Genomic DNA, 11,049 nt, shown 5'->3' with positions numbered 1-11,049 from the left:
GGGTAAGGGCAGAGTGACAGAAGGCCCGCCCACCAATGGTGGGGCGGGCGAGGCGGGAGACGTGAAGCAGTCCGGAGCCCACTGAGCGGAGGGAGGGGGCAGGATGGTAGGGGGTTAGACAGTCTCAGAGGTAGGGGGGAGCAAGGTTGTTGAATAGAACAACTTAGAAAGCTGCCACGTTCAACAACAAATTATAGTCATTACACTTTATAGTAAAATCCTGTGAAGTGCCCTGAGACGTTTTGATGCCTTAATTAAGGCTCTTTATCAAAGGCAAGGACACTGGGTTCATTTATTAAATGGTTTGATGCTGTAATGGAAGAAGGCTGGTTTGGTGTTCTATTCAACAAGAGAAGGGAGGTTCTCTCTCTGTGTGTTCTGGCCGAGAATCCCCCAAATAAAATTGGTCACTCGTTTTAAGGCTGTTTGTGGGACATTGTTGTGCGTAAATTGCGCTGCCACGTTTGCCTACAAATCCGCAGGCACCTCATTTCACAGTAAATCTTCTGTAGCATTTTGAGAAGTCTTTCCGACATGATAAGGCGCTACACCAAACGCAAGGATTATTATTGAACCTCTCGTGGGTTTCTCTGTTAAGTGGCGAGTGTCTATTCTCTGCTTTTACCCCACCGAATACGAGCCTGCGCACATCATGTGCTCTGCACCTGGGCTGCTTAGTTGTGGAGACAAAACTGTATCCTGTCGTTGAGTATCATCTTAAAGTTCAAACTTTGCATAAATCGTGTTTAGTGGCTGATCTGCTCTGAGGTTATATCATCAGGAACAGGAAGGAATCAGGTTTGTTGTGGCTGTAGTACCATTGTGCTTTCAAGATGAGCTTCATTAGTTTAATGATGCCAACAGTCGGGGCTTAAGCTTATTCTTCAATAGACAATTTCTGTGACCTTTCCAGGTGGAGACGAGTTTACCATGGAAACGTGTGTAAGCAAGAAACGACAGAGATTACTAGACCAGTGAATATTGTATTGATACAGTGTACAATGCTTCCATTTGATATACTTTATCATTTTCATTAAATCCCAAGATTAATGTAGTAAATACATGTAGGAAAGAATTGCTATTTTTCCAAAACAGTGCCTGGTTCATCTGGGTGTCTGACGCATGCGCACGCACCCTGCTTACCTAATTCTAGAAAGTATTAGGCGCAGGTTGGCGAGAGCCAAGGCTTGGGAAACCCCAGAGTGTGCGTTGGGGGAACCGCTGGAGATTAAAACTGCACAGATTGCCATTAAAAGCACTGTCTGGCACCTTTCATTCTGTTTGTCCAGCTAAGATCACATTGCCAGTCGTGGCTTTGGCTTGTAGAGTTAATGAGAGCTGAGCACGACGAGTCCTAGTCCCAAGTCCTGTGAAACGAGGATAGGGTACATTTCTCAGTTGAATGTTCATGTTATAATAATGGCATTTTCCTGACCTCTAGAGTATTAATGTAATGTGATAAGTGGGGATGTTTCAGATTGATTTGAGAAGTCTATTTTATGAAAAGAAACAATTCCCTGGAGCCCCCAGCAGTATAAGAGACTACTTGATATGCTCACTGGTCTCATAAATTGAGTATTATTCAAAAATTATTATTCAGAATGGAGCTCCAGTACTTATTCGCTTGCTCTGCGAATTGGGATTTTTTAAGTTCTTGTGTAATAACAACAGCAAGATTACATTTGTATAGCGCCTTTCACGTCGGGAGGACGTCCCAAGGCGCTAAACAATGTACCGCATTTCAGACCTGAGCTGAGGTCAGGGGGGGAGAAGGGAGGGGAGGGGAATGGGGGTGGCTGATGGCATGGTCAAAGAGGAGGGTCTTGAGGCGGGACTTGAAGGAGGCTAAGGAGGGGGCAAGTTAGTGCCTTAACACGTGACCACATTATTCGTTTGAAGGGATTTTTACCCCCGGACAGCAATCCACCAAACAACTAACAAGCGGGTTCCTACTTACTACTAGGTAAGCAGAGGCGAGTGTGTGGAGTTAGGAAACTTCCCTAAGGTTTTTTCTCCGCCCAGGAATCGAACCCGGGTCCTCAACACGTGCACAATGTGATGGGCTGTTATTTCTAACATTTGGTTTGATAGCTGAAGCCCAAATCAGGATTATAAATTACTGGGGGGTGGGAGGTGGGGAGGGAACAACAAGAATAAATTGCACTTATACAGCATCTTTCATGTGGGGAGAACATGCCAAAGCTGCTAAACATCTGATCACGACGCAGTAACAGTGAAGCCTGTCACTGGAGTGGGCCTTCAAGAGAGGAGAGCAAGAGAGAAAATAAACCTATTTTTAGAATGCCATTTAATTACAGGGTTTGTTGTGGTGAAAGTTGAAAACACGCTCCTCATTCCATGGAGTTTGCAGCCTTCCCTTGTTTTGATCTATTTGTGCTCTCAGTCTGAGGACTCAATTGGTAACGCTCTCGCTTCTGAGTCAGAAGATTGTGGATTCAAGCCCCACGTCGGGACTTTCAATTCGCTGCAGTCTTGGCTGACACTCCAGAGTAGTACTGGGTGGGGTGGGGTGGGGGAGGAACCGCTGCATTTTTGGAGATGCTGAGCTTCGTATGAGCCGTCACATCAAGGTCCCGTCCACACCTGTTCAGGCGGAAGTTAAAGATCCCATGGCAAATGTTCGGAAAGAAAAGGGAGTTTCTCCCAGGTGTCCTGGCCAATGTTCGCGTGTTTTGTGGGTGAACGATGCATCCAGTTGGCTTGTTGCCTTAAAGTCACACTCTACCGAACGGGAACTTTACCGGCCGGTGACAATGGCGTCTCGCAGAACTCTGCAACCGATGCCGCTTCAGCTTCATTGTTTGGATGCTTCTTGAGCAGCGAGATTATCATTAACATCCACGGGAGGTTGTTTACTTTCGAGTGTATTGGAGGAATCTTGTTTCAGTAACAGAAGAAGAAAGAACGTTATTAACAAGTCAGCCAAGGCACGGAGTGCCTTAATTCTGTAAAGCTGAAAGTATGAGTAATCCCGAATGTCTCTGCCGTAACCTTTGTCCACCCTTAGTCTGCAATTAATTGCAGTGCTTGTTTTGAAGTGCTTTCACATGAATTGATAGGCACTGCATCAAATGTAAGGACAGTGATTATTTTTAACACTATTCCATCCATTGCTTGGAAATTCGGATCTATTTGCAATGTACAGTGATTCTTATTGTGGTGGAAAATCTTGCCCATAAATCCTAAACTGTGTATCGTTAACTTGCACAGTCTAACCGTGTGCGTACTCTTCCCTCCCAGCTCAGGCTCCCACTCCTAAAACACTTTGCAGGACATTCTCCCTACATGTAAGCTGCTATGTAAGTGCAAATTGTTGTTATCTGGTAGAGAAAGCCTTGCATTGAAAACAAACTTAGTTGTTCTGGGATTTTTTTTGCACTTCAGAGAACCATGCTCCAGCTGTGTGCAGAAAAGGGGAAGGATTTTCCTGGTTCTCTGCACCCCGCAACCTCACATCCAAACCCCAAAAAGAGAACTGGCCGTGTCCTTTCCAGCCAAGTGGTACTCAGCTCTCGTTCACCTGATACTTCAAGGCCCATGTCAAGACCCTCCTCAGCAGCTGTGCCTTCGGTCACCCTCCTACCCACACATTCCCTGCCCTCCACCCCTTCCCAAACCCAACCTCAGCTCGAGTTGAAATCTCCGACTCTGCAGCGCCTTGGGACGTCCTCTGGATGCGAAAGGCACAATATAAATGTAACGTATTGTTGATGCTAACCGACCTGTCATCAACAACAACAACAAAATTACAATTGTATAGCGCCTTTCACGTCGGGAGGACGTCCCAAGGCGCTGGACAGACAGAGTTACGAACCCGAGCTGAGGGTCGGGATGGGGGAGGATGGAGGGCAGTGGGGGGGCCAGCAGGGAGATCGAAAGCGTAGTCGAAGAGGAGGGTCTTGAGGTGGGTCTTGAAAGTGGCGAGGGAGGGGGCAGAGGGACTGGGGGATGGAGTTCCAGAGGGTAGGGACAGAGTGGCGGAAGGCCTGCCCGCCAATAGTGGGGCGAGCAAGGCAGGGGATGTGAAGCAGGCCGGAGCCCGCTGAGTGGAGGGAGCGAACAGGGTGTAGGGGGTTAGGAGGTCGGAGAGGTAGGGAGGAGCAAGACTGTGGAGGGCTTTGAAGGTGAGGACCAGGATCTTGAACTGTATCATCTGTGTGATGGGAAGCCAGTGGAGTTGGGAGAGGATGGGGGTGATAGGGTTGCGGAGCCTGGTGCGGGAGAGGACATGGGCTGCAGAGTTCTGGATGATCTGCAGCCTGTGGAGGGAGGAGTTGTGGAGGCCGACAAGCAGTGAGTTTGCATAGTCGAGCCTCGATGTAATGAAGGCGTGCATGAGGGTTTCAGCGGCCTGTGGAGTGAGACAGTGTCGGAGCCGGGCGACATTGCGGAGGTGGTGGAAGGCAGAGCGGCTCATGGCGCTGATATGGGGTAGAAAGGATAGTTGAGGGTCAAACAAGATGCCAAGGTTCCAGACTGACTTAGCAAGGTGGAGTGTGCAACCATGGATGGAGATGCTGTCAGCGCCTGAGGTGTGGAGGTGCTGACGGGAGCCAATCAGGAGGATCTCGGTCTTGTTGACGTTCAACTGAAGAAAGTTAGTTCTCAACCAGGACTTGATGTCTGACAGACATTCTGTCAGGACAGCAGTGGGTGCTGGAGTCAAGGGTGGAAGCAGAGACGTAGAGTTGGGTGTCATCCGCATACATGTGGAAGTTGACCCCATGTCTGCGGATGATGTCACCAAGAGAGAGCATATGGATGTTGAAGAGGAGGGCACCAAGGACAGAGCCCTGAGGAACATCGCACGAGATGGTCCGGGGGCGAGAGGAGAGGCCGTTTGAGGAGATGAAGTGCAGGCGGTGTGAGAGGTACGATCTGATCCAATCAAGGTCAGCGCCATGAAGGTTGAGGTGAAAGGAGAGGCGGTGGATGAGGATAGAATGGTCAACGTTGTCAAAAGCAGCAGAGAGGTCAAGGAGGATGAGGAGGCAGAGGGAACCCTGCTTGCAGGCCTGGTCAAACTGCGTTAAGGCTAAAGTCCTGTGGCCCAGATCCCAAAGGAATCAGGTGGTATTCAGAAAGCTGACTTGGCCATCTCTATTGCACTATATTGATTTTTGAGAGTTGGATTGAACTCTCCCTGCCTTGAAATCTTTCTATTTTTAGGAGATATTGGAAAGTGTGAAGCGGGATGAATCCTGCGTTTGAACTAACTGCAGATTTGGTGTGGATTACAGCTGAGACATAAAGTCACTAAATAATTGATTTTCCCTGCAAGCGGCATCAAAAATTCTATGCGTCATTGTGGTCAATGATTTTTTTTTAGTTATTTTATATAAGCAATGATTTTTGGCAGAGTCTGTATTCAGTAGCCATTTAAATTCTTCCATTTAAGTTGAATTAACCCATTCCACACAATAAGTGCACTGTAACTTGTGACGCACCTGGGGTTGTGAGAGTATTAATCAAACGATTGAGAAACAGGTGTTGCTTTATTTTGCAAAGTGCTACTGCCCCACCTCCCCTTCCCCCTCCTGGAGCACCTCCTCTCAACCCCAATTTAACAAAAAAAATATTGTTTTTGTCACTCAATCCACGACTGTTTGTGGGACACTGCTGTGCGCAATTGGCTGCCACATTTCACCCACAAAATGTACATTAAATCCCCTTTACAATATACAGCTCTTCACAATGTATTTTGTGAAGCGCTTTGAGACATCTCAATGACATGATAAGGTGCTATATCAAATGCAAATCGACTGATGAAAAACTGCTTCAAGCACTAGCCAGTTCCTATATTAGAGGCTTCTCAGTGTTGGCAGTTTCCTCAGACCTCTGTTAATGTAAGTGGTTCTTTGAAGCTGGCTTGTCTATGGGGGCTGGTCATAAATCGGTCACACACGGACAATTTAACAAAAAAATCCATTGCACTTTAATGACTCGGCTGCTCCCTTCTGAAGGTGTCTCCAGGGAACAAGTTGCTGAAACCAACTGAACCCAATTTGACCTTGAGTTTGTCATTTGCTCTGTTCCTAAATTTACCTCTCGGGTCTCCAGAGTCTATCATGAGTTGTGCAAGCTGGGAGAGGGCTTGAGTGGGCAGGTGTACGGGGAAAGGCAAAGTGTTGGGTGGGGGAGTGAGGGTGCAGGTTTGGTGAGGGTCAGTGTGCGAGAGTGCCTGCTTTTAAACATCATGTCAGTTAAATACTTAGTATTTAATACCAAGACAATAAACGTGGTGCTTGGGAAAGAAAGTCCATCTTGTCTCCCCCAGGCATCAATAGCCCATGGGCGACTGTTTCATAAATAAATCCCCTTTCTCCACCCCACCTCCACTCCTCCCATCACTGTTACAAACAGGACCACAGCGCGCTCTGCTTTTTCTCACAAGCCCTACAAATCCGCCTTGATTTTAACTTTCCCGAAGTGCGACTTGTTGAGCTTTGGGTGGTATTTGACGATTGACCCTGTGATATTGACTGTATTTCTGACGTGACCCTCACTGTTTAAGACTTTTGACATCTGGAAGTTTGATTTCTGCATTTAGACGTCACTGATGACATGGAAAGGGCTTTCTGTGGAAGGGCTGAGACGTTAAGTGCTGCACTCTGATTTACACCTGAAAAACACTTCAAATATAAATCTGTTGCCATGGCCGAAAAAGTGACTAATTTAATTGTTCCACTCCATATCTTGTTAATCTTCACTGCACTGCTTATTTCCAAATGTCACCAATATTCCTTTGGTGCAGTCTTAAAGAAAGGGAATTAATACTACATTTAAAAAAAAATCCTAAGAGCATTTTCAGTGCCCAGGACATAATGCTGAAGTGACTCCTAAAAGCTTACATGCGGTGAGTTAACAGTCAGATGTTAAAGCAAGTCGCCATCTGCCTATTCAGGTGGATTCGTAGGCGAACGCAGCATCCAATTTGCATACAGCAATGTCATGAAGTGAAAAGTTACGAAAGTAGTCAGGGCATTAAGGGATATGGGACAAGGGTGGGTAACTGGATTTGAGGTACAGATCAGCCATGATCTTATCAAATGGCGGAATAGGCTCAAGGGGCTGAATAGCCTACTCCTGTTTCTATGTAGTGCACAAGTTTTGATCCATCTCATGGATTCAGATGCATGTTGTATCTTCCTGCACCTAACCCGGTTGTACCATACTTTCAATGCATCCGCTTTCTACGGATGTTTCGGTGTGATTGATTGCCGAGGCCTCAAACCTGTGCGCTTCTTTCCGCAGTGTTCCATCTCTCGAGCAAGGTGACCACGGTGGTGCCCGAGAGCTGTCTGCTCATCTTCCTGGGTTTAGGCCTCGGAGGCATTGTTCTCGCAGCTGCCAAGAAGCCCGAGTACCAGCTGGACCCAGACACCTTCTTCCTCTTCCTCCTGCCACCCATCGTGCTGGATTCCGGGTACTTCATGCCCAGCAGGCTCTTCTTCGACAACTTTGGTACCATTCTGATGTACGCAGCAGTCGGGACCCTCTGGAATTCCTTTACAACGGGAACCGCACTTTGGTGCGTCAGGTTGGCTGGATTGATGGGTATGTGATAGCCTAGCACAATACTTGCTATGTCGTTCACTCTCCAGATCAATTCACATTGATTTGTTGGGCTGCTGAATTGCTGTGTGGGTGTCCAGGTCACATCTCACTCGCCCACACTTTGATCTTGTGAGTTGCCTATTTTCTGTCACACATCACAATCCCACTGTGTTATAACATGCGTCAGTGCCTCTTTTTTTAAAAAAAAGAAACCAAGCTCTGTGTTATTTTTATTTTTTATATATACATTTGTGGGTTTCGCCCATAAAATATGCAGTTGATTTACTTTACAATATATTCTGTGAAGGGCTTTGAGACGTCTCGACAAGGTGCTAATGCTCTAAATCAAATGCAAGGATTATTATTGTTATATATTTGTGTGTTATGTATATTCATTCTGTAAATTCTATTGTTTTACATATAAAAAGTATATCATATATTGTACTCTAGAATTATTGCTCAAATGAACAATCTCATACAAATCGTATCAGAAATCATTGCTAATTGTATCATGTAACATCTCTTCTCCTCAGACCCTAAAGTTGATGCTGACCTGCTTGATTTCCTGCTATTTGGGAGCCTGATATCTGCTGTGGACCCAGTGGCAGTGATAGCCGTGTTTGAGGAAGTCCACGTCAACGAAACACTGTTCATCATCGTGTTCGGAGAGTCTCTCCTTAATGACGCAGTCACTGTTGTACGTAAACATTTCATTCATATCGATGCTTCAACAAAGGCTCTTGTGTGAAATATAACAAAATTTAAAATCCAAAGCAACTGTACATAATCTGGTCACCATCCAGCCATATCCGTACCAGTATAAAGCATTGGAATGTGTCCCACTTTTGCCCGCAAAATATGCAGTCAATCCACTTTACAGTATATTTTGTGAAGCGTTTTGAGATGTCTCAATGACGTGATAAGGCACTGTATCAAATCCATGGATTATTATTATAATAATACAGAAATGTCTTGCTTTATCCGGCATTGTAGCCCTGACATAAAACTAATAACTCAGGCATTTGATGTAACACCTTATCACATCATCAAAATATCTTTCAGTGTGAAGTGTAGTGACTGTATTCTTTTGGGTAGCTCACATTCCCATTATTCCAAATTGAAGTGCACTTTGTGCACTCTTGCTTCTGTATTTCTCCAATATTTCCTTCCCTCGAAATACATTGAATAACTTTGACAGCACTTAATCCAAATGCCTCTTTCACAGCGGGTAGTGATGATTACTTGCCGTGTTTCTGTAGTTCACTTGAAAGCAATTAATGATGGGAAAGAAAATCTACAGAATCAGAGCTTACAGACTCTAATGAAGTACAGAAAATTCAGTGCGGAGACAGAATGAGAATATAGGCGAGCTAAGAGAGGGGATGAAATAAAACTAGCAGTAAATCGGATTTATTTTCCTCTTTCTTTCCACAGGTACTTTACAAAGTGTTCAATTCTTTTGTGACAATCGGCTCAGAAAACATACAGGCTTTGGATTACGTCAGGGGTGTAGGTAGGTAAACTCTGTCAACTCATCCAAATATCTGTTGAATGAAAGTTTTTTCGGTTGAATAGATGTTCAAGTTAATAAGATACCTGGCCAACAATCCCCCACGTAAAATTGGTCATTCACTTCATGGCTGTTTGTGGAACATTGGCTGTGTGCAAATTGGCTGCTGCATTCACCTACAAAGTACATTTACTACACTTCACAGTTCTCCTGTGATGTGTTTGAGACATTCTCCGGAGGTGAAAGGTGCTAGAGCAAATGCAAGGATTATTGCACAAATTGGCTGCTGTGTTTGCCAACACAATATACAGTCTTTACAATATATCCTGTGAAGCGCTTTGAGACAACAACAACAAATTAAATTTATATAAGTGCCTTTCATGTCGAAAGGACGCCCTTAGGCACTCGACAGTTAAGGGTTTGCACCCAAGCTGTAGGTTGGAATCAAAAGGGTTGGAGAATAGGGGGAGTGGGGTTGGGAGTGTTGCCAAAGGCACGACCAAAGAGGAAGGGCCTTGAAGGAGGCGAGGGAGGAGGCGAGGCGGAGGGAATCGGGGAATCCAGACATCTCGATGATAAAGCGCCTCATCAAATGCAAGGATTATTATTTATTATAATGTTTATAGTTAAGACCTACTGTACATTGTACCATGTTCTCTCCTTTCTCTAGCCTCCTTCTTTGTGGTGAGTTTGGGTGGCACAGCTGTGGGAATCATCTTCGCCTTTGTGCTGGCCCTTATCAGCCGCTTCACCAAGCGGGTGCGAATTATTGAGCCGCTCTTCGTCTTCCTGATTGTTTACCTGGCCTACCTGACCGCTGAGATGGTCTCTCTTTCCTCCATCCTAGCGTAAGTGGCTGCTAAGCCCCCCATTGCTGCTGCCGAACACGCATTCACAGCGTTTGTGCCTTGTTTTGAAGGTCTGTCCTGGAGGTCCCTGCTCGCCTATTCACACAACCGCTGCTTACACAACTCATTCAAATCAGTTAGAGTTGGTGAGCTGAACACGAGGTGATGAAGATTGAGTCTTCACTTGGATCACCAGTCTACTATTTTAGCTATTGTGTATGTGATTACCCACCGCATTATTTTGGACTCCCCCCACTATTCAGAACACTGTAACCAGAGGGTACCAGGGGTTGAAGAAGACAATATCTACCTGGGACAACAGTTAGGGCTACAATTGCAACAAGGAAGAGAAACCAGATGAATCCAACATAGGATTAGTTACACTTATCTCAGCAAGTTTCTTTCTCTTTCTCTCTGTCTCTCTCTGTCTCTCTCTCTGTCTAGTGTGACATTCTGCGGGCTGTGTTGCAAGAAGTACGTGGAGGCCAACATATCGCAGAAGTCCCGCACCACTGTCAAGTACACCATGAAGACTTTAGCCAGCAGCTCGGAGACCATCATCTTCATGCTGTTGGGAATCTCCGCTGTGGACACTTCAATATGGACATGGGACAGTGGTCTGGTGCTCTTCACACTTCTTTTCACCTTTGTCTTCAGGGCATTAGGCAAGTTACTTTTTAAATGAGTCCAATGTCCTGGCCTCCATCACCTTTCCTGGCAAACTGTTCCAGTCGCTGATTACTCTCCGAGTAAGGTTTGAAGAAATGATGAATTGGATGTAGAGTGGATCGCTCCATTGGCTATGAGGGCTCCACCAGGGTAGACTCAACTTGCCGATTGACAACCTGCCCTGTAACTGTTGTGATTTCCGTTCCAGGGGTAATGATGCAGAGCTGGGTGTTGAATCACTTCCGGCTGGTGCCACTGGACAGGATTGACCAGGTGGTGATGACCTATGGAGGCTTGCGAGGGGCCGTGGCCTTTGCCCTGGTGATATTACTGAACGATGAAATTGTCAAGGCAAAGGACTACTTTGTTGCGACGACCATCACCGTTGTATTTTTCACAGTGATCATTCAGGTAAGTGTGAGTCCCGACCTGCCCTGAGGGAGG

At 45.9% G+C, this 11,049-nt stretch overlaps 1 protein-coding gene across 1 annotated transcript in view; it reads left to right on the top strand.

The window, feature by feature from the left end:
• The window catches only part of slc9a5 (solute carrier family 9 member A5), a 38,952-nt gene that overhangs the window by 2,310 nt on the left and 25,593 nt on the right, over positions 1-11,049 (top strand). Inside the window, exons 2-7 of the mRNA XM_007907605.2 lie at positions 7,276-7,578; positions 8,112-8,275; positions 9,013-9,091; positions 9,759-9,936; positions 10,381-10,601; positions 10,814-11,016. Of these exons, the coding sequence (XP_007905796.2) occupies positions 7,276-7,578; positions 8,112-8,275; positions 9,013-9,091; positions 9,759-9,936; positions 10,381-10,601; positions 10,814-11,016 (1,148 nt within the window). The remainder of the gene's footprint in view (positions 1-7,275; positions 7,579-8,111; positions 8,276-9,012; positions 9,092-9,758; positions 9,937-10,380; positions 10,602-10,813; positions 11,017-11,049) is intronic.

Source organism: Callorhinchus milii, unplaced genomic scaffold (assembly GCF_018977255.1).
Source record: "Callorhinchus milii isolate IMCB2004 unplaced genomic scaffold, IMCB_Cmil_1.0 Scaffold14, whole genome shotgun sequence".
In the NCBI taxonomy this organism is placed as follows: domain Eukaryota; kingdom Metazoa; phylum Chordata; class Chondrichthyes; order Chimaeriformes; family Callorhinchidae; genus Callorhinchus; species Callorhinchus milii.
The sequence above is the reverse complement of the archived record's forward strand: the minus strand, read 5'-3'. Positions and strand labels throughout refer to the sequence as shown.